The sequence below is a fragment of the Manis pentadactyla genome, chromosome 3 (genome assembly GCF_030020395.1).
Source record: "Manis pentadactyla isolate mManPen7 chromosome 3, mManPen7.hap1, whole genome shotgun sequence".
NCBI lineage: Eukaryota > Metazoa > Chordata > Mammalia > Pholidota > Manidae > Manis > Manis pentadactyla.
In genome coordinates this window covers 156,472,030-156,496,218 of record NC_080021.1, presented here as the reverse complement: position 1 = coordinate 156,496,218, position 24,189 = coordinate 156,472,030, and the positions used below count along the sequence as shown (strand labels likewise).

The 24,189-nt window shown below is 42.5% G+C and overlaps 2 protein-coding genes across 9 annotated transcripts in view; one reads left to right on the top strand and one right to left on the bottom strand.

The window, feature by feature from the left end:
* Positions 1-10,125, bottom strand: part of SMARCA2 (SWI/SNF related, matrix associated, actin dependent regulator of chromatin, subfamily a, member 2) — a 161,746-nt gene extending 151,621 nt beyond the window's left edge. For 2 of the 7 annotated variants that reach the window (XM_036928445.2, XM_057498614.1), the window contains exon 1: positions 7,642-7,804. The gene's annotated coding sequence lies outside the window, so the exon portion shown is untranslated. Of the gene's footprint in view, positions 1-7,641; positions 7,813-8,225; positions 8,351-9,195; positions 9,216-9,265; positions 9,458-10,009 lie in introns of those variants that run through there. The other 5 variants (XM_036928446.2, XM_036928450.2, XM_036928448.2 and 2 more) reach the window with 5 other exon arrangements.
* The window catches only part of LOC118933767 (WAS/WASL-interacting protein family member 2-like), a 47,639-nt gene continuing 31,991 nt past the window's right edge, over positions 8,542-24,189 (top strand). The window contains exons 1-3 of one of the 2 annotated variants that reach the window (XM_036928453.2): positions 8,542-9,121; positions 12,917-12,976; positions 23,091-23,542. In XM_036928453.2, the coding sequence (XP_036784348.1) occupies positions 8,542-9,121; positions 12,917-12,976; positions 23,091-23,125 (675 nt within the window). In that variant the 3' untranslated portion in view covers positions 23,126-23,542. Of the gene's footprint in view, positions 9,122-12,916; positions 12,977-23,090; positions 23,543-24,189 lie in introns of those variants that run through there. The other variant, XM_057498615.1, reaches the window with a different exon arrangement.

The window sequence follows — 24,189 nt, the reverse complement described above, 5'->3', positions numbered from 1 at the left end:
TAATGATATGATGCAGATGGGCTGGTGGTGGTGATGGTGGGCACAGCGGAGATGGGGAACAGGATCTGTCCTTGATAGGGGAGTAATGGTAGGTCTCTCCACAAGATGACACTCAAAATCTGTTTTCATCTTGTGTTGGGAGGAAGGGGTAATATTTTACAATGTCATAGAAAAGCACAAACTGTTTCACAATTACGTGGCTAATACAATTCAGAAAATGTGTCAGGGTGGGGTGCAGGGCAGGTAAAACACAGAGGGAGGGCTAGTGCCCCTCTTCCCCCTGCAATGCTTCATTCTACCTCACCAGCACTCCCTAAGGGCCAGGCCACTGTGTTTTGGGCAGAGAATTTTTCAACAGTACACCCTGTCTTTTTTCGTCCTGACCCTGCCTTAACAACTGGGGAGTGTATGTTCTTAAAAACAAAAGTTGCCAGAGCTTCCCACAACTCCAACCACCACAGACATCCCCCTCGACCCCAGCCTCTCCCCTCCCCCCCACTCTCTCTGCTGAACACCCTGCACACCCAGCACCATATGAAAAGAGTCCTTCCACTTCGTGGAATTTTCAGGTCACAGTCCAACCATGGCGACAGACACCTTGGTGTCTTACTGCGGTCAGCTGAAACACCAAAGCCCCCACACATGGAGTGATATTTAAACACACTCACAGGCGTAGTTCATAGTAATTCTAGCGGCCTGATTGAGGGTACATTTTGTCAATTCCCCATTTAAAAGATGCAGGCAGGAAGTCAGGAGGAGACCACGTAAGGCTTGCCGAAAGTCACACCTGTAAGTGTACCTTCTCTCCTCACTGCCAGCCCAGGACTAACTGTGCCCACCCAGCAAGTGTGAGGCCGGCCACCAGCAGGGCAAGTTTCCACCTGGATGGGAACAATGCACAGGAGCGGCACACAGAGGACTGGGAAACAAAGATGGAAACAAAGGCAGAGGTATGTTGGAAGGATTGGGGTTTGGCAGTGAAAACAGATTCATTTATGACAGACAGAGAAGTAAAGAGAAGCCCTAGCGAGAATATGAGGTGGTGACAAGGTCATGAACTAAAAGGGCAGTGATGTTTAATCAAACATCCAGAGAGCCCGTTTACATATCTACTTCCAACCGTACTGAATCTCCACTGGGCACAAGGCCTGTAGGATGTATAAAAATGACCAGAGGGCTTACCCCAAGGCTTTGCAAGTCTGATAGGGAAACAGGACTTATCCATAAATAGCAGTGCGAAGAAAAAAAAAGAAAAAAGGAAGCTCCTGCCAAGCAAGAAGGGGTATAGCTAAAGTGTCCAATGCAGTCACGGGGTGGGAGAGGCTGCTTGTGGCTTGGAGGGTGGAGGAAGGAAAAGGAATCTGGGAGGGCTTGTTGGAGAAGGTGGCATTTTAGTGTGGCCTTTAAGTATGAATGAATGAACGAATGAGTATTTCCTAGAAACTGTTTTCTAGTCACAATAAGAGTTTGGGAAAGTAAACCATCTTGATCAGAGAACACCTTTTAAACAGCTCTTCCCCAAATGTAGTAAGGAAGGGTGGGGAAATCTTGGATCTCCAGCACATCTTTCACCACTTCTGATGTATAAAACGACTTTGTGGGCACAGGCCAAAGGTCTGATATTAAGCCCAGTTCACATCCCTAAGAATATCTGTCTTTCTAAAGTTTTCTGGCTGTTAGGGGAGAACAATAAGGCTCAGGAGACGGTTAAGGTAAGAGCTCTTTTTATATCTGTTTGCTGATTCAGAACCTCTCTCCTGACCTGAAGGGGCTTCTTGTTTTCTGTGTAGCTTTCTCTATAAAGGAATTGATAATTTCTCCACAAGAAGTAGCAACATCTCCAGAACAGGAACACTAGCCCTACTCTTCTTCATGGGGGAGGGGAGGGTGGATAAGAAGAACAGCAAGGAAAATCAGGATGTTTCTTTTTTAGAGGCCAAGGTTGTCTGGATAAGTGATTCAACACTACTGATGTCCTTGTGCTTGTTGGTCTGAGATGTGCAAGTTGAAACGGGACCCAATCTGATGTGTACCATGGATAAAAACCACACGGGGCTTAAAGTTAACATTCTATGTTACTGGACCCAAACTCTGGAAAGAGTTTGGAAGACACTTTTCTCATAGGTATTCCTGTCAGTTTACCATTCAAAGTCAAATATGCTTTAAAAAGTGGTTGGATTAAAATTGTGCTCTGCTTGTTGGGCCTCTGGAAATTCTTCATTTAGTCCAGGAAACAAATCAGGATGTGAGCTGCTGCCTCACTTTAAATAAACTGCCTTGGGACCAGTCCTTGCCCAGAGTCAGGCCCGGCAAAGGCTCTGAGGCAGCTCTGTGTGACACAAAAGGTAACAAACTCTGTGCCTAATTACTGCCCGTGGTCCCCTGGCACACCCCCAAGGGGAACCTGCTCTTCATACACTGCTCTGTAGGTACCAGGAGTTGCCGTCTTAGAAGACTCTACCTGCGATGAAACTCCTCAATGAGGACAACACTACTTCCACAAAGAAAAAAGTCTTTGAAAAAGGGTGTTTTACGTAAAAACGTAAAAACGCAAAGTACTAAAAGCACCTCAACAAAAAAAGCATTTCAGCAGAACGTCCCACTAGTCCAGGACTCATGCGCACTGGTAGTTATTAAGGTAATCAAGGATAACTATCACTTCTAAAGTTCAACTGAACCCAAACTGCTAGGCAGTTGGTCCAAGTCAAACCAACCCAAACCAAAACCACAAAAGCTAATTTCAAAGCGGGAACATTTTGTTTGTTACTTACACGTACAGCGGACACGGGACCTTCTTACATTCTATTAGGCCCCTTTGCAAGGCAACCTCTACTGGCACGCTGATAAGAATCCAGGAGAGCCACTTCCTTTTCTGCTATGATAATGGTATTTATACACTAAACATATAAGAGTCTGAAAAACCTACTTCAAAAACCCTTCTGGCTGCAACGGCACACTTGGACATAGCAGTAAAACTCGACCATTAAACGCTCAGTGAACCCAGGTATGGGATGATCTGGCTTTGATATGCCCACATGCCCCAAATTTCACAGGAGCAACAAAAATTCAAGGAACCCTCCATGCCCACTGCAATTAAAATGGATAATGGCCATTTATGATGTTGTTACGCCCTTAAAAGAAATCACCCACACAGGTCACATGGCCTCTTAAGTTTCAAGTTCCTCATCTACAAAATAGGCATAATAGTAGCCAGCTACAACCTCAATTTTGATATGAATCAAATAAAGCATCACATATGAAGACACCGTGTGATCAATATAAAAATGGATATTACCACGAGGATTCCTGTATGGCTTCATTTCCCACCCTGGACTTGAATCCACCATTTGCCAAATTAATCTAAAATGTATTTTCTTCATGAAATCTCGTTTAAAACTTCTGAAAGACACTGGGTAAAATATTCATGTTTTAGCCTGGAAACCAAGTCTACCATCTCCAACTTTATCTTCTGAAATATTCTCCCCAACTGGAACCTCTTGCCCTGGGCAACCAGGTCAAAACCGGCACACAGTCTTCTCACAGGCACTTCAGGTTTGGTCCTGCGATCTCAGGGCTTTTTTCTGATACTGGGAAATCAGCACCCCACCACTCCCACCCCCATCCCTGCCCTCCTCTGAGCGCAACCTTAACCTATCTCAAAGCTTTATCTCCTCCAGGGACCCAAGAGAGCTCACCCTGATCTCTCCCTGTGTCACATGGCCTATGCAGTTTACCATTTGCTATTCGCATGTTTTCTACATGTTCAGGTGCAGTCTTCAAAACACACAAATTCTCAATTGCAGATCATTTATTTGTTAGGAATTATGGACTTTGCTTAATAGAATTTTAGTGTATGCAGGAATACAGCACAACAGCCAACTACAAAAGGGTTGCAAATATTTACAAAGCTATTACATGCCAGGTTCAAAAGTATAGGGGAAATATGGGAGAGGGCTTTCCTCACAGATACTTAATTTCCAAGTTCAGTAACTTATGTATGTCCCAGGGGGATGGTAAAAACCAGAATACACAATATCAAGTAGGTAAAGAATGTATGATCATTCTAAACAAGAAACACATAATCTAAACATAAGCTAATACAGAATTGCCCTTGGACTACCTGTAAACCAACAAACTCTTTTTGGTCAGAGATTTTCTCTCTTTTTTCCTTTTCTTTCTATTTCTAAGTAATTATAACTCAATAATAATTTTTTTTAAACTTCACATTTACTTCAACTTCTATGGATTCATTGATTTACAAATCAGTCAGCCCATGTTCAAATCAGATTTGTTTCTAAAAAGTTTCTAAAACACTAGTGCTTGCACGGAGGAAGATGATATATTGGTATAAAACTGACGCATAAGTTGCAGCTTATAAAGTTGTTGTTCCTAAAACTACAATAGACTATTACAATATTTTTAAAAGTTTTAAATCATACAGGCTTATAGCCTGATTATAACTGTCTGAATGTTCTGAAAGTCTTATAATATCTAATAAAACATCACAATTTATAGTAGTCTTAAGTTACACAACGAATTATAAATCCAGAAGTCCAGATGGGCACTACTTACATTAATATTTCAGTCAAAATCCTGTATTCCACAAAATATCATTCCAAATCAGTGAATGAATGAGTTACTCACAATTAAAATTAAATGTTTACATCCAAAATTCAAAAGACCTATTTAGCTCCTGAATTTCATCAGCTCCATTGTATGTTTTGCTAAAGTATAATTATTCAAGGATCTTTCACTGTATCTTTACAAATTGTATCACTTAAAATCTCACTCTATCCTACACGTCCAAGAAAAAGTGCTATATTAATGAGAAAAAAAAATCATAATAAACAATAATAAAGATATAAGCTTTTTCAAACCCTGCATTGCAAGATCCCATTTAACTTGGTGATAGATATCTTAGATAAATAAATATGCAATCTTTCATAGTGACCCCAGCAAAACTAAGTTTTAGACTCCTATATTCCATGGTAAATATGAAATCATGACTTTCTATGTAGAAAAAACAAACAGCCCAAGCCTTCCTAAATACTCTTCCAAATAGCTTACCACCACCATCTGTATTTTCTGTTCTCAACTATTTATGGAATGATCCATGACTTTATTAATGGACTAGAGATTAAAGTTGTGTAATGTGAACTCTTCCAAAGAGGACAGAAAATTCAGCATCCTCAATTGGTCAAAAACAACCTGCAGAACACATTTAAGGAAAGGAGAAATTTAGAAGATAATTCTTTCACAGAAACAAGTGACAAGGAAAAAATCAGAAGCAGCTCCCAAACGTGGCTTTTCACATTAGGTTAATTTTCTCATCTGTTCACCAGAAATATGACAGAAATGTGACTCATTTACAGAAAGTTTTCTAAGTCTGCTCATATTAAGCAACAAATCGTCCATGACTTCCCTTAAAATCACCTAGACCAATGAGAATCAAAACTTCTGGTCCTAACTACACCCCCTCAATATGTCAGTGCTGAGAAACACTCCATAGCTTTATATTTGTGATAATTCAGGTTAAGCTCATGGGATCATGTCAAGACGTCATAAATCATGATTTATTATTTCTCTGGAGTATCAAAAAGCTGCTGACCTAGGAGAGTTTGACAAAGACCTTGTTTACAAAGGAAGACTTCTAAGGGGGGTTGGGGGGGGAACCATAAAAACACTGGAAGACAGCATCACTTCTATAATTTATGAAAGTTTTTTCTTTTATGGTCTTATTGCAATATATAATAAGCCTTTAAAGTGAAATGTCAAAACATTACAGTAACATAAAGGCTATCATAATTATTTCCTAGAAAAGAATGGGATGTGCTTTTATACTGGTCTATAAAATGATTTACCTTAAACTTAATCAAAGAGAACAAGTTTTCAATTATTTATCGTGTGATTTTGTAGTTACACTGCCAGAAATATTTTAAACAAAATTCAGGCACTAACAGTATAATACAAGCAGAGGAACCTTTTTTTTTTTTTTGTCAATTCCATGCCTCAGGTGTGTTGGTCAAAGCACTTTTCAAGAAACTTTATGAGAAATGCTCAAAACCACTTTAAAAACAAACAAAAGAAAAGATCTGAGGTTGCTTTGAACACTCCGTGAGTACGTTCTGCGAAACACCTCGGTGCAGCTAGTTCCCAGGCTGGGATGGAAGTGATGTCACTCCGAAGAGAAAGGCTGCATGGAAGGCTTCTTCAAGGGTTCTCATTCCCCAAACTCCTCGTTTATTTTACAATGTTCTTTACCAATACGGCACTGCTTTTTAATGCCCCCAACAAAGTAGATGCACCTGGGTCTACAGGTTTGGTCTTTTTTTCTTGTCCACTTCAATAAATCTCTTTTGTACCTGAGACCCCCTCTTTCCAGTAGCAAAAATTTTGAGTTGTCAGGGAGCTTAAAAAAAAGGTCCAGGAAAATAAAAGGGCAATTAGATTCCTAACAGAAAAATTGTGTTTCAATTTGCATAACAATGCACCAACTTGGATTCAAACCTGCCACACCTCTTAACACTTCCCCAGTGTGCTGGAAGTAGGCTGGAAGCCTACCAAGTCTGGTGTTGGCAAACACCAAGCCTGAGGTAGTGGTCCCCCAAATAACTGGTGGAAAATATTACTGAAGTATTTGAATGTGCACACTTCAGAAAATATACACACACATAACATTGGGTATAGCTTTTTAGTACAGCTCTCAGGGGTTTCTGAGTCTTAAATGGTTAGAAATCTCCTTCTGTTCCACTGCAAGGAACAATTTCTCTGTTCATACAAACTATCTGTTGCTACCAGCATGAGACAACAAGGTGTAAATAAAAAAAAAAAAGTCCTTTGAAATGGAAGTTTAAAATTTAACTCTGCTGTTGGTAACACACAGATAAAAATAAAGTTATGCAGTACACAAACTTGTACCTTTAATGTCTACCTTAAGCTCTAACATTACACACATTTGGGAATACAGCCTACATAACCACCAAGGCACAATGACACCTCTCCTTAAAATATTAACCCGCTGGCTTTACTGTTTCAAAAACACCGACCTCCCTTCTTCAGGTTAGGGAGGAAGCAAAAAAAGGGGATAACCTTGCAAAACTCTCCCAAAAGTTGCATAAACAAAGGAGGGAAGAAGCCCAGTAAGGGTTTTGCACCCATGTGCTACTAAAATTACGTAACACCCGATGCAGACATTAAAGGAATGGATTCTGCACAACACCCCCACTTCCCTCGATTCCCAAGCTTGTTTCTTACTCTCAAAAAACCCAAATGCCCGACAAGACCAGGTGGACGACTCTGAATATTTATTTTATGGCTGGAGTAAATCCTGCGAGAGTTGGAGGCACGTTTAGGCCCTAAGTTTGAATGTGTAACAGCCCCAGGGCACAGTCTCCTCTCTCCGGACCCGGAGAAGAAAACTGACAAGCGACAGCAGCCAGCACAAGGCCTTCTCCTTCCCCCACACGGCGCTTCCCGCTGTAAAGTTTTCCACGCGATCGATCGGCGGGCAGGGAGCCCGTTTCCCCCGCCTGCCTGACTTTGCAGGGAAGGCGAGCCGGGAGACCGAAGGGGGCCGGCCGGGAAACGGCTGGAAAGCTCCGCACTCAGCGGGAGGCGGCGGCGGCGGCGCAGGCTCCTTACCTGGGGGACGCGGAACAAAAAGAGTCGCGGGGCTCGCCGAGACTGCGGTGGCGGCGCGGTCGGCGGCCGGGAGCGGGTGTCCCCACCGGAGCCCTAGGCCCGCGCCCGAGCCCGCGGCCCGGCCCCCGCCGCCGCCGCTTCCTCTCTCGCGCGCGTCATGTCACGGCGATCAAACATGTCTGTGCGCTTCGCTGTTGTGACTTCCTGATTCTCTGCTGCTCGCTCGCGCACACTCACACTCACACTCACGGCCACACGCACACGCCACCCCCACCAGCCCCCGCCACTAAACCTCGCCTGGTCCTTCTGAGCCTCCCGGGAGGGCGCGGCAGGAGTGGCTGCCGGCGCCGCTGCTCGCGACGCGCTGGCCCGGCGCGCACAACACACACTCACACTCACGCGCAGACACATTCACGCCGGCCCCGAGGGCGCGGAGCCGCGAGCCGTGGGAGCTCGCCGCCCCCTCCCATCCGCCTCCCTGCTTAGCCGCCCTGCCAAACTTTTTTTTTCCTGCCTGATCCTCGTCCAACTTCCCTCCACCCCCTCACCCCGACCCCCCGCAGTCCGGCCAGCCCGGCGCTCACCAGAATCGGCCGCATACTGCAACCCGGATAAAATAACGCAGTCGAGGCGGCGGAGACAGAGACGAGCGCGCGGACACAGGCAGGAGGCGATTTCCCCGCGTGTACCGGAAACCAGCCCAAGGGCCCGGATCAGGGTGCGGGTGTACCCTGGAGCCCGCACTGCTGCGTCCGGCCCCGGGCAGTGCACCTGGCCCAGGCTGCGAGGCCTGGTGCGGGGCAACGGGCTCGGTGTGCGCCCGCAGCAGGAGGGCGCCTAGGGGCTGGCACGCCGGACCGGTTATTTGGGGAAGTGCATCGCGACACCTTTGCAGATGGCATGGCCGTGTTTTGCAACGCACGCGGGAGAAGGGAAGACGGCCGGATGGAGGGGGAGAGCAGAGGAAGGGGCAAACCAGGGTGGGATGGGAATAAAGCAAACTCGCAAGCAGGGAACGAGAAAAAAGGGGTGCGTGTCATCGTTGGGAGGAGGCTCCCACCCGGTCTCCCCGCCTCCCGCCCTCGCCAACCCCCACTCCCTCCCCTCCGCAGCCCTTCCCCTTCTCTGGCGAACGCCACCGCCGCTGCCCGGGTGCGCGCGAGTCCTGTTTGTGACAGTAAGGCAGAGAGGATTATCCGGATCATGGCCTCCCCGGCCCGCAGCCCCCATGGCTCTCCTGAGCTCCAGAGCGCCCCCATCACCCGGACAATCGCGGGCGACCCACGCCTGCGGTTCCCGCGACTCAAGCCAAGGGAAGACGCTAAGCAAAAGAAAACAAACCCGGGGAATGGGAAGGGCAGGGTGACTGAGCCCGGCGGGCACCTCCGACCTCCTTTTTTGGGGTCTCCTCCCTCCCTCCTATCAGTGCGGCCCGGGCCGGACACACCGAACTTCAACACCCGAGCCGCGCGGCCGCCAGGTACCAAGGGCAGGGACGTCCGCAGAGCCCCGGGCGCATCCCCCAGCAACCACTTTGCCTAAAGGCCTGCCTACCGGTCAGCGTCCCCATCCCCGCCCAAGGGAACGCGCAAAGTAGAGGTGACACCTCCGATCCGGCACGCACCGGCCCCGCGGCGGCGCTTGCCGCCACCTCGGCGCTCCTGTTCCGGCTTCTCCCGCCGCGAACCGCTCGCGTCTCTGCAGCCGGAGCCCTTCAAACAAGTCCCCTGGAAGCGGGTGGCAGCAGCGTTCGTTGGCTCCCAGCCGCTAGCCCGGGCTCCTCGCCCGCCTCTCCCGTTCCCCTTCCAACTCTTCCGGGGAGGACTCCTCGGGGCGAACTGTCGCCTTTTCCATCCTCCTCCCCTGTCCTCCTGCCTTCCCCCTCCTTACCCCCTCCAGCAGTTTTTAAGCGAGTGGGGCGGGGTGGGGGTCGGAAGGCAACCTTGCCGAGTGTGTGTGTTGCAACCTTGAGTTGGCAGAGCATCGCTGACTGCCTACCTGGGGTCAAAGCTATGGTTTGTTGGGGTTTTCCCCGCCTTGTCTCCTAGAAGTAGTAATTATTACTGTTATTATTAGAACAGCAAGGTTCGGCTGAAACTTTCTCGTTTCTTCCACAGCCGCCCCAGAGCTGTCTGTCGTTAGAACATTCCACCTGAGGCCCGCAGGGAGGAGGCGGGCGTTTTTTGGTTGCGGCGGTTGGCCAGCCTGTTTGTTTTGGTCTCCGTGCATGCTCAATAAATAATAATTAGGATAATAACGAATAATCCCCGGCGAAGGCGGTGAGGTGCCGGAGGGGTTTGCGCGGCGGCTGCAGCCGGGAGGCCGGAGGGAGGGGAAAGAGGAGAAAGGAGTTGTAAGTTATATTTACCTTGCTCGCGAGAAGTGTGCTGGCTGAATCTCTTCCCTCTGTGAGTCAGCCAGAGTACAGAAAGAGAGAGAGAGCGGACTAGATTATGAATATGACTTCATTGATGACAGCCATCCCCTCCTCTTCCTAAACTTGGGCTCCGCCCCGCGTCCCACCCTCGCCGCCTCCACGGGCGCCGGAAGACGCGCCGCAGTTGGCCCCGCGCGCCGCTCCTCCCTGCCCGCCCGGGCGCGGGTTGGCGGGACGCGTCTGTCACTCGCCCCGCTCGGCGACTCCGGGAGCTCGGGGGGGGGAGCAGGGGGCGGTGTGCAAGAATGTGGATCGAGACAGCTCTACTGTATGCGTGGATCCGTGTGTGTCTGCAAGGCGCCGGCTCTCGGGCCGTGTTTGTGCCTGGAGCAGAGAAACTGCGCAGGACGCAGAAAGCCCCAGGCCCTGCTGAAGTTAGGCGCTCGATATCCCTCTCCCGGCAGTCTTCTTCCAGGGGCGCTGCGGCGCTCCCCTGCGGGGGCTGGGGAAACGGAGGCGGCGAAGCGAAAGGGAGAGGAGCCGTAGTAATAGCGCGTAGTAGTTTGGCGGCGTGGGGGGTGGGGGGGCGGTATATGGGGAAGGTGCTGGAATTTAACTGTGCCTCTGCCGGCCAGAGCGATCCTGCAGAGGGAAAGGGAGGAGCCAGGGGAGGGCGCCGAGTGGCACCAAAGCTGTTTGTGGCAGTGCTGACCCTTAAAAGAAAATCAGGCATTGTCGTGCCGGCTGAAACTTTTTCTCCCTCCCTCCTTGTCCCCCTACCAAGGCTGTAATTATGAATCTGTCCCCATTCTCCCCCAGAAAAAAAGGCAGGCGGGCACAAAGAACATTCCTGCCAAATCTGTCTCTTTTCTAAAGGACTGCAAGCTTCCAAATGCCAATGAGGGAAAAACAGCTGAGAGGCTGAACGTCTTGTAAATAAATAAACCCGCCCTAACCCCTCTGTTTACTTTGTGGACCAGACAGAGCTCTTCAACCTTCCCTCACCTGTCATCTTTATATAAAATACATAAAAAATATGGAAAAGCAATCCCGTGGGGGTGGGGCGGGTGGGTTAGGGGGCAGCTGAAGCATGGAATCTGCTTTTGATTTACCGAGGGAAATAAATCTCTTATTCTCCACAGTCCGTAGTCTCTTCACTCCCACCTCACATTTAAGACCAGTTAAAGCTGCAGATAGTAAACTGCGGGCGCTTTGCAATTTTGGGATCTCTTGTTCCAATTTTCCTTGAAATACCGTACTTCGGCTGGACGAATAGGTCAGTGTTTGCTGAGACAATTTTATTTTTAGTTTTATGAAGTGTGAAAGAACGTTAGGAGATTTTAAATCAGGGACCTATTATTTTAGACTCAGATTAATGTAGATGCTTGACTCTTAAAATTAAAACTGTTCCTATAAGGTAGTGTTATGAAAACTATGATTTATCCCTTATTTTGTAATATAATGGCTTAAATTAGTCATTCAAATTGCACTGTGACTGGTTGAGAATTTTTTCCCCCTAGAGTTAAATCCTATTTTAAGACCATTTTACTGCTGCAAAATTGACTCTTTGAGCAACAAGGCCTGAAATGCAGTTTTAGGATGCTGAAAACTATCCACTGGATAAGTTGAAGACACGAAACAATGGAAGGGATACCAAATACTACATGTGGTCATTAAATGGCAAGAATTGTTTGCATTGCTGGTCCACTGCTGATGCAAGTAGTTGGAAAAGGCACCATTTGCAGGTGGCAATGAGTATCCATTCCATCACCCACCCTGTAGTTTGGTAAGGCCTTGTTACTTGCTTGTTAACTTCAGCTTCATCATTTTCTAGCCCCAAATGAACCTTAAGACAACAAAGCATAATACATTTAAGAGAAATAGATAAAGTGTACCCTGAAGAATCTAGGATAAGAACTTATTCTCTGCCTGAGGTTCAGCTGGGAAAAACCCCACTAAGAAAGCCCAAGCAAAATGAACAATGTAGTAAAAGTATAACTGCCTAATAAGTTGCCACTAATAACATAGCCAGACAACCCAGTTGTCTATAAGAGGGCTTTAACTTAATGACAAGGCTTACTTATTACATTAGGTAATATTAGGTTTTAATTTTAGGGGACCTAATTTCTTTCCCTTGCATGCCAACCTCACATGCCAATTGTCAGAAATTGATGGCCTCACCTTTAATCCCCTGTGAATAAGTGTTCTGTATCCCTGTAACAGTCCACCTTCAACTGCCACACCAAATTTCTAAGAGAACAATCATCTTAGTCAGATGCTGAAGGAAGAGACTGGCTGTTCCTTCTGGCATTTTGTCAGAGGGGAAGTAAAGAAGAAAACACTCCCTTGGTTATATGTGTATATTATTCAGCCCATATAAAATTTTGGTGCCACACTTGGAGAGATTGGTGTCCATGTATTATATTCACAACTATGGGAATTGAAAAATAAAATCTATCACTGGGAGTGGAGATTAAATATAGATATCACCTCCCCTTTTCCCCTCATATTGGTCTAGGAAAGCACCACCTCTCCCTTCAGATCTTTCCTCTGAAGAATCATCGTGTTTGTAGTTTGCATTGCAGCAAGCAGGAATTTTATAAAATAAGGCCTACCCTCGGGAGAAATGAAAAGGCAGCACCATACACTGAGTATGAAAAAAAGACTGTAGAACACATAGCATGAACTTCATCTCTAAGGTAAAGTAATATTTAACAATTCACGCAAAGAGGAAGATGATAAGTTTCTTTTGTTTTGCAGAAAATCACACAAAAGCAAATATGGTTGGAGGCTAAAAGGACTCCAAGAGCTGCCCATAATGCTGCACCCATTCAAAGCTTTTCCTTTTGGACTTTGATGAGTCATAATGTGCCCTCTGACGTGCTTTTCTCTTTCTAGTTTGGCATCAAGAGATAGAAGTCTCTTTTTCCTGTCTGGATGGCCACATTCACCTGTTAGGTAAGTCAACTGTGGTTGAAGTTCTGTACAGAGTAGATGTTGGGCTTGAAAATGGATATCTAGTTACAGCACGCACATAAGGACAAATTCCATGCACAAAATTAGGAAGCTTCTGGTCCCAGCAGGCGAACTGTTGGCTGAAATGATGCCTAGCTGTTCAAACGGGAGCAAGTAATGCTACCATTAGGGAATGAGTACTTTATCTACAGTAATGTAACCTAACCTTTGACAAAGTGAGTCAGCCTACGTTTAATTTAGTGAAGAGTTTAGAATCTGCAAGTACACTTATTACACACCCCTCTCCCTTTTTTCCAGTCAACAGTCCCAATAGATTTTGTTTCTCCACACTCATTCCTCCAAATTAGTACCCCAATTCTCTTTGTGATCATATCACTCTCTAGTTTAAAAGCCATTGTCTATTACCCATCCATGCTATGATAAATTTCAGGATCTTTGGCATGACCTCCAAGGCTGTGCATTGACAGATCTCTGCCAGCCTTGTTGGCCTCCTCCAAACGCTGGAGCCATGAAACCTGGTCTATCAGCTGGTTCCTAAGGAGCCATCCTGGATATTCTTCCCTCTCACCGAAATGCATGCTCCTGGTCCACATTCTGCAAAGCTCAGCTATGGTCCAGCATCCTCCTAGGGGCCCTTCTTGTACTCCCCAGGCAAAGGAAGCGGCTTTTACTACTCTGCTCCCATAGCAACCGGTGTACCTCCATTATCACACTTACCACTTTGATGCGATTATTTGTTTGGTAACCTCCACTAGCCAGTTAGTAGTGCCTGGGGGGTGTAGAGCAAGTTCAATTCATTTTTGAAGCCTCAGCAATTAGCTGGATGTCTAGCACATTGTATGCTGTTTTTAAAAACAAAACAAAAGTTATTGAATGAAAGGATGAGAGAGAATATATTAAAGCTATCTGACAGAGAGAATTTAGCAGGTCTTTGCTATTAGTAATCATCACGGTAATGAAAAAGAATACTAAGTGTTCAGAATCTTTGTTATTTTCCAAGATAAGAAGGCTGATATGTTTTGGGTTTTTGGTTTTGCTTTATTTAGGATTGGGGGAAGATGAGAAGTAAGGAGAAGCTACAACTCTTGCAGTCATATAAAGAGCATTGAGAAGAAGTTTTGTTTGGTTTTTAAATTAGACTAGGAGTAACATGACTGCATACATGGCAATTGTGTAATAGAGTAGTAATAATTATAATAGCAGCTCCCTTTTATTTCTCCTTTAAGTACTATGCCAGTGTTTTTGTAGAGCCTTTAAATATGTCACATTTAATCCATTTAACCCTATGAAATATGTGATATGTCCATTTTACAGATGGAGAAACTGAGAGGCAGTAATCTGCCTAAGGCAGGGATCTCCAGAGTGGAGGGAGCAAGGCAATTCAGTGTGTTTAGGAGGAATGTTAGAAATTCTATTTCATTTTTCCCTAAATGCTTAATAAAAACTGTAATGACCAAAAAAAAAGAGCCTTATAAATGTTAATAAAGTCGTGTTCCCTATGACCTTTACATGGCCCCAAGTACTGTAACTGAGGAATACTTTCAGAGGCACCTGCCAGGGGATGACAGTGGCACCCCCTCTAGTTCTTCCACTTTCAGGGTATTGACCTTGAGGTTTACTGTGTCCACTCATTATATTATCTGGTTTTAACCTATCAAACCTCTTATTTGGAAAACAAGTGGCTTAAAAAGATCCTTCAAAGAAATCAAAGATTGAAATAAATCTGATAATGCAAACAGTAGAAAATCAAAATCAAATCTGCCACTTAACTTCTAAGAGTTCTTTGCCAACCATATTGAGCAGTGAAAATAATGATAGTCTAATTAGATCTGACAAGAAACAAATAAAAAACGTGCACAACTATCCAAGACTTTGCATTTATATTAACTATCATAAATGATGCATACTGACCTAAGCATATATTTTACCTTGAGATATTAGATATTGACAGCATCATATCATGTTTAATAAGATATTTAAAAATGTTCTATCTTCATCTCATTCTTTTATAAATTCTATTTTTGTGTATGTTCTATAATGTACTTAATGTATTAATAATGAATATATATATTACAAATAAATATATATAAATCATGCTCTGTCTATGCTTTCCTCCCTCCCCCCACCCCACCCTCCACCTTTTAACTGCAAGGGAATGTGATAAAATAACTTGGAAATGACTAAATGATGAAGTCAGAATTTTTAACCCAGTTTGATAAAACTCCAGACTCAGAGAGATCTGTGTTGCTCATGTGAAAACTGCCCAATAATTTGTCACTGATACAGGGTTCTTTATGGGACAGGGGGAATGTGGGATATAAATGATCTTTGGAGAATTTAAGAAACCCTTGAGACTGTATTCAAAATCCCATGATCATGTTAGTGTGTACTTTCTGCAGTAAGATTCTGTACGTTTCATCAGATTCTCAATGGGATCTTCCTCAAAGGGGATAAGAATTACTGATAGAGAGGTCTCAGCAGCATTAATGACCTAGGATACTTTTCTGATAAGAAATTAGTCTTTTCTGCAACTTTTATAAAGCTAAAGGTGCCCATTTTATACATCCAAACATGCCTACCCTTAGAAACACCCTATAGAACTCAATAGTTCTCTAGATAATTCAAAAACATGCTAAATGCCCAAAGGAAGACTTCATTTGTCTCTGGAGATAGGCTTTCTGAGGATAATTTCATCCTGAAGGATTTTCTCTATAATATTCCATTGTATACTGTTGGCTAGACAAGAAGGGATCTTATAGATAAATGTCATCAACATATTTTTGAAGTTTTGACACAACCTTGGGAAGTTGTATATTAGTAATTAGAATATGCATTCAGACTCTAAAATTTGTTAATTGTCATAAATTGTTCAAATATTTTAACTTTTATTTGGCAGGCTGTTGTACCCACTATGCTTTGATTTGAGTGGTATTTTTCTGAATGATCGTATGCTTCTGTATGAATGTGACACTCACCTCCAGGCCCTCAACCAAATGCCCTAGTAGAATATGCTATTTTATTTGATTTTATTGCAGCATTATACTTTTAGACCACCTTCAGCTTTACTGGATTTCTCTTTTCAGCTACCATTCATTGCCTTTTATTCATATACAACCGCTTTCCAGCCTGATTTGCCTTATGTCATCAACCAGATTCTAACTTCGAGTTCAAAATACAATAGTACAATCTGCTGTTGTCTTATTTCACTCAATTCTCTATGCCTGAAGTTCTATGTAAATTCAAGGGAAGAGTAGAAAATAAGCCAGGAAAATCTAAAAATAGAAATAACCACTAAATTACATTAGATGGGTCTTTAAAGAAATTGAGATAAATAATCTTCTTTGCCAAGGGGAAAAAGTCAGTCTCTCCAACAGGTAAGGATAAAATACATTCCATAACAATGTGACTTTATTTTGTTTTGCAGTGGTGTTACTGTAAGTGATGAATGTATAAAACAAGTATATAAAGTTTAAGTAAAGGGTTGCAAATGTCTGGATTCTGTATGGGGCAAGGTTTAATGCTGGGCAGGAAGCTTTTATCTCCCCTTCAGATAAACTCAGCTGAGCAGCCACTGAGTTCAATGAGAGTTGGTCATAAAGGAAAAGCTCACATTTGGCCTGGAATTGTGCGTATTCAATTGCTTATCTTGCCAGAGACACTGGGATATCTGTTGGAATTTTACTATTTTGAAAACTACGTGGGGCCTTTTGGTAATAGATTTTCCTTAAATATGGGGGGAAATCAGGGGTTCACTGAAAAGGTGAAGAACATCATCATACAACATTTTTTGTTTGTTTAATACTTCAGACTTAGGGTTTGGGGGTGTGTCTGAATCCTAAAGAGGTTCACTTTATATTTTTCTGAACTACTTAAAGAATATATCCACCTATCAGGGGCATTTGTCTTTTTGTGACACCTCACTTTACGGTGTGATATTTATTGACATGAATGACTGACTGTAAGCACCATTACCTGGTATTCCACAGGTCCCATGATCCATACCATGTTTATTTTTTCCTAAGAACTTAAAACCAGAATGCTGAGCTATTATTTCTAATGCTAACATACTAAATAACTACTTACCAGTTGAAGAAAATAATTAAATAGTAGAAGCATAATTTAATGATTTAGGTAAGTGATTATTCTTTTAAACAGCCTACAAATGCTAATATAACTGGTCTTTGAGCTGTCACAGAATATGTATCAAGATCTTACTTCGAATGGTGACACTGTAACTTCTAGCAGTTTCTGGTTTAAAAATGCATACCAATCTTAGAACCTCTGGTGCCATGCACAAAGTAAGCATAAGGTACTAGGACACATGATTGAATGGCTATCCCAAGGCCACCAGGATTAGAATCTTGGTCTCCCAGTTGCCTTGTACTCCCACACCTGTACCACACTGGTTTCCCTTTTCAAAAAAGAAAAACAAAGTCTCCAAGTTCGTGTTCTTCAGCTCAGGAATAGCCATCAACACCCAACTGAAGAAACGGGCCCAGCACCACCCACTGCATGCTGTCAAATTCATTTTCATAGACTGTAGCTTTCAAACTGTTTCAACAGCTTCTCTCAGTACAAAATGTTTTATATCATGACCCAATATACATAAGCTTAGTTTAGGTGCATAGTGAATTGTATCACTCCAGAGTCCAACAAGGAAAACAGGCATGTACTTCAGGAAATTGGTTACGCAGGTGATGGAAGAGCTGAGAGGTCAAACAGGGAACTGAGAGTAGCAAGAGTAAGAAGTCACTATAACACCCTGAGCTGAGGGAACCAAGGGATGAGGCAGAATTCACAGAGCCTGTGATCAGGGTCTCCTAGTGAAATTTGAGACCGTGATGGTTCACAGTTGGACATACAGCTGTTGCTAGAGAAACAGCTAGAGGCAGAAGCAGAAGGGGGGACCACCCTGCCTTTGCCTTCCCTCCTGTCCTCCAGCAGTTCTGACTCTAGCCAATGCCTTCCATGGGCTGACTGCAGCTGGCCCAGGAGCCTGGGAAGTGCTCCCAAGGGTTGGCCTACACTGGTCTTCCAAAGCTGAGCAAAAAAGTGAGGAATGGACCAACAGACACAGTAACTAAAACAGCTTCTTCAAACAGTTCTCACCCTTACTAAGAGCAATGCCCTCTGAAGCTAATACTTTCTATTCTATTTCTTTTATGTTGCAAATGCCCCACTATGGCTCCTAATTCACAATAACTTGAAAAATGCCCTTTGGACCAACAGGGGACACATATTTTGAAAAGTTTTTGCCCTCACCTAAGTGTTCTCTTTTTAGGTCTGGTTATTAAAACACAGGTCTCATGATCATGACTATTTAGAAACTATCTCCATCAAAGACTCTATTAGGGAAAACACTGAAAGAGAAGTTCAGGTAGGCAACTTATCACCTAAACACTTTCTATCGTAGGATCGGATCATCAATGTATAACATCAACGTAGAACAGTGTTCTGCTGAATGATCACAACTTTTCTTCTCTGCTGAACATCCACCCTGCCCCTGCTCCAGAGCAAAATTCCTGCTTTTGATGGATTTATTACCAGGCTTTAATTAAAAGCATTTGCATATATAACACATAATATAATGCTACTAATAATGAAATAGGAAAGCTACTTAGAGCAGCCAAAACATTAAGTGACATGAGCATCAAAATTTGTACAATTTACATATTAAGAAAATGTGGAAAGTAAGTATGAGAAAATATGACTCAAGTCCTTTCAGTATCAACTTTGAAAATCCCTAGCCAATTATGGGAGAGCTCAGCAACCCTGGGAGCTAGGTCGGCCACCACTGAGGGGAGTTTGGGTGCATAACCTCTCTCCAGCACAAGCTCTTCTTCAAATGAAGTTCTACCCTGAAAAGTCATATGACCTTGAATTGTGAGCCCTTTCAACTTCACATATAAAATGGAGGTATTTGTGCCAAATAATCTCTAAGATTCCTTTCATCTTAAAATCTCTGTGTCTTAGTTTCCTCATCTGCAAAATGGGGATGATGTAATAATGGCACCCAACACAAGACATTGTATGAGAATTATAAAAGACAATAGATGTAATGTATATAACATGGAGCTAACCTAGAGGAAAACAACAAATACATCTACTATTATTTTTCATAGTTCCAAGAAGTTAGAAGTTAGAACCAGCAACTTTTCTCAGTCTTCATTCTTATCTAATTCTCAGAAGAGGTCAACTACTTTATAAAGTACTAACTTGCATCAGTCTCTAAGTCCTAAAAGGTCTTAACTCCTCGTTCTCAATCCCATCTCTGGACTGGACTTATGCCCCCTCTTCTATACCTTCTTGAGCAAACCCCCACACTTAAAGTCTTCTTTCTTTGAATTCTCTTTCCAAATTCTCAGTCACTCCTATGACTCAAAACACAGGGTATCAAATGTTGACCAACCTCCAAAACTTCAGTCCTGTATCTCCAGCTGTCCCAAAGCCATTCATATTTGAATGGCTTTCCTTTATCTTATTGTGTCTAAAGCATAATTCATCATTTTATCTAAAATTAGTGTCCTCTTCAAGCATCTTTTTCTGCCAAGAATTTCTAAATTATTCATATGAATATTTTTGTAATGACAAACTATGACCACATTACCAAAAATTTGATTGAAAAAAAAATCACCCATAATTCCACCAATGAAACTCAATCACCATGATAATTCAGTTATAGTTCTCCCTAGCCTTTCCCACAGCATATGTTTTTGAGCCATTGTAACCACAGTCTGCAACTGCAATTCTAATTGTATCTTGCTTACAATTCTGATTATTCCATAGGATTTTCCATGTTGAAAAAGTTTTAATAATAGATTATTGTTTTACCGTGATCTCTATTTCCAGTAACTGTCCCCCAGTTCATAGTACACACCTGGCTAACTTCAATATTTTTCGTAGCATTGCTTTACACATCTTGTGTGTGTTCAAGAACCTTGAGTGATTCCTTATTGTTTAAAAACTGAAGTCCAGGCTCCTTGGTCAGTCTCAGAGGCCCTCCTCAAACAGGGGATATTCCAGCCTCACCTCCTATTATGGAATATTTTCTTAGGCCAAACTGCACAACTTATATCCTGTACACAAAAATGATAATTGCCCAGTGCATTCCTTCCCACCATTCTGCCTGCCTATAATGCCCACTTTCCTTTGACCCTTCCTTTATCTTAGGTGCTATTTTCTCCCCTAGAAAGGCTTCCTCAGCTGCCCCAATCATTGTGGTTGCTCTCTCTTTTTAGCAATTTTTACTTGTTACCTGAGCCACTTCTTGGACAAGTCTAGGACCATATCTTTTACCTCTCTGTGTCCTCAGAGCTCACCACAAAGGGCATGTTCAATAAATATTTATTAATGATGACGATGACACCCACTGTCAGCACAGCTGTTCCGCTTTCTATGATAATGAGGAAAGCAATGTGGGAGCATCAGGGAGGTAATTCACTGTAGTCCTCCTTAAATGCTGCCCAAACCCTAAGAGTTTTGCATACATTCTACTCCAATAGCAAAGGCGTAAAGTTTGGAAGGAAGGAGGGAGGGAAACGATAATCAAGGATTATTTTGGGTTTTCACCCCATCTATTTCACGTATGATATAGCAGAGATAAGTGTGGACCATTCTTAGTGTAAACATCTCTCTTATAAAATGTCTTGAGACCAAGACAGTTTAAACAGTAGATAGTAAAGGAGTCCAAATTAGAGCTCTAGGCTTTGTGAACACAGCCAATGCATTTCAGTCATATTATTCACATATAGTGTGTTGGTTGGAAGCTTGGTCTCTTATGTAATGCTGCATCGTATATAATCTTAACTTTATCAGCTACTATTTGCAGGATCATGGAAAGTTGACCTAATGTTTCGGTGTCCCTGTTTCCCCAATCTGTGAAAGAAGGACAATAACAATGGTGCTCTAGAAAGTGTTTAACAATCCGCTCTCCCCCTGACAGCCCTGGTTTGTAGATATGTCTGTTTCCATGGTGTAAACAAATCCTCCTGCAATGGCTGATTTCAAGCTACCAACAGACTTACAAAATTTCTGAAAACTTAACAATGAACTCTTACAGGATACCTTCCTTAAGGGGCTGTTGTGAAGATGAAGTGAGTTAATATGAGCAAAGCACTTAGAACTGGCCCTGGCATATCGTATGCTGAGTTGGATGAAAATTAGCTATTTTTATTATACTATTTTGGTTTGCCTTCTTCTGTGGAAATGGAAGATGGCAATAGCAAATACTATTGAAAAAAGCAGTTGCCATGATTTTAGTTCATTTCAGCCTTTTTCTAATTCACTCGTTATGTTTACTACTGCCCAGCAGCCACATTGGCATCTTTGAATCTCCTTTCCTTTTCTTCATTCACCTTTTTTTTGAGCATTCTAAGAATAAGTGGACTGACCAAAAACCCACATATCACGAAAGAAAGGGTTATAAAAAATAAATAATCCCAACTGCAAAATATTCCCTGAATAATCATTTTAAGAAATAATCATTTTAAGTACTTAATTGAAAACTACATATGAAAGCTTATTCAGATACAATTACTTAATGCCCAGTTATTTTTTGTTGTTTATTTTTTTTGGGGGGGGAGCAATGTGAATTATACTTCACATAGCTTCTTTTTAAAAAAATTTTATTCCCTGGTGTTCTTCCCGACACTTATTATTAAAAAAGAATCCCAAAATATATGACTCTGAACAGTGTGACTTTCTGCTTTTTGATTTCTGTGGATATTTCCATGCCTTCCACTTATGAAATACCAGCAGGTATCTGCAATTTGCTGGGTGTAACATCAGAACTGACAGTCAGACAGTACTTGTTTATCTATAGAAAGCAAGGTGCTTTTTTATCCTTATATCAAAAGTTGATCAGCCCACAGCTCTGTTCATCAGCTGGAGCCACCAGACCCTCACTCCTTTCTCTAGAATATCTTCCTTTCTGGCTCAGCTGCACCATCACCCCTCTCTTTGACAAATTCTGAACTTACTTGCTTCTCCCACTCATGAGATGGTTTCTAATTTTACTTTTGTGAACTTTACTTCCTTCTCAGCCATTTCCTACATTTTTCCTTCCCTCCTGTTGCTATTAATTTGTTACTTCTTTCCTGAATGCCATGCCTAAAGCCATCTTCAACTGTTAAGGCATCTTCAGATTATGAGGAGCTTCCTTTTACAGTTGGAGGAATACAGGAAACAGTGAAACACTGAGGCTACAATCCTATCCAAACACCATTTTGAGAACATGGAAGTCTGTCCCAACATTTTGCTTACCACTTCTCCCTCCTCCCCTTCAGACCCTACAAACTACCCTTTTACTTTCTGTCTTCATGAATTTGACTACTCCTATAAGTGGAATCATACAACATTTGTCTTTTTGTGCATGGCTTATTTTACTTGGCATAATGTCCTCAGGCTTTATCCATGTTGTGGCATGTGATAGGATTTCCTTCCTCTTCAAAGCTGGATAATATTCCATTGTATATATATACTATACTACATTTTGTTTATCCATTCATCCATTGATGCACACTTGGGTTGCTTCCACTTATTGGCTATTGCAAATAATTTTGCTATGAACATGGGTGTGCAAATGTCTGTTCCAGTCCCTGCTTTCAATTCTTTTGGGTGTATAACCAGAATTGTTGGATCATATGGTAATTTTATTTTTAATATTTTGGAACCACCATACTGTTTTCCATAAAAGTATGTTTTTCTTTGTACACCATTTTACATTCCCACCAACAGTGCGAAAGGATTCCAGTTTCTCCACATCCTCACAGGCACTTGTTACTTTCTGGGTTTTTATTCTTTAATAGTAGTTATCATAATGGATGTGAGGTGGCATTACCTATCATTTTTTATTACTAATCTCCAATAAAAACTTGTATTTTATTTTAAAAAAGCTAAGAATGTCAAATTTCTGTTACACTACCTTGATCCCATGCTCATAGTTTTCAAAATCTCTTGACTTCTGCTTGTTGCTGTTCCTCTCATTTTTGTGCTGAGATATAGGACTTTGTTTCCAGGATGAGACCAGAGACTTCAGAATTGACTTGAATTCTGTAACATGCTTGTAATAGGTTTCTTTCTCTCTACTTTTCCACAGTGAAAACCATCTTGCAGAACCTTCCAGTTTTGTAAACATCTCTCTCTAGCTGGAGATCAGTAGCCTCTTCTTCCTGAACTACAATTAACCTGCTTATGGCTGACATTTCTGTTCCTTTTTGTCAGCTTTATTAAGGTATAATTTATACTTACGTGTAAAGTTCAGTGAGTTTTGACAGTATTGAAACCACAACCACAAACATCATATAGAGCATTTTAAGGGTTTCTGTTTGACTTCCCTATCTTTAGTAAATAAAACAGAAAACAGTAGTGTATATATACTACTGTTAGCTCTATTGATAATGAACAATATCATTCCCATATCTGTATTCTTGCTTACAATCTTTGTCTTCTTGGCCTTTCTTATTGATGCTAAAAGATTCTTTAGAATACAAAATAGAGATAGGAAAGGTGAGAAGAGGAATGGAGAAGACAAGAAAGAGAAAGAAAAGAGTATGTTTCTCACCTCATGCCAGTTAAAATGACCACTATCCAAAAGACCAGAAATAACAGGTGTTGGTGAGGGTATGGAGAAAAGGGGACCGACCCTCTTACGCTGTTGGTGGTAATGTAAATTAGTGCAGCCACTGTGGAAAGCAGTGTGGAGGTTTCTCAAAATACTGAAAATGGAAGTACCATATGACCCAGTAATTGCACTTCTAGGAATTTACCTGAAGAAAACAAAATCCTTGATTCAAAAAGATATATGCACCCCAATATTTATTGCTGCATTATTTACAGTAACCAAGATAAGAAAGCAACCAGTGTCCATCAATAGATGAATGGATAAAGAAGATGTGGTGCATATACACAATGGAATATTATTCAGCCATAAAAAAGAAAGAAATCCTGCCATTTGGGACAATATGGATAAACCTAGAGGGTATTATGCTCAGTGAAACAAGCCAGGCAGAGAAAGACAAATACATAAGATTTCACTTACATGTGGAATCTAAAAACAAAGCAAAACAGAAGGAACAAAACAGCAGTAGATTCAAAGACACTGAAAGGGACTGGTGGTTAACATTGGGAAGGGGTTGGGTTATATGGGTGGGAAGGGAGATAAAGGTGCACAAAAATCTCAGTCATTAGATAAGTTG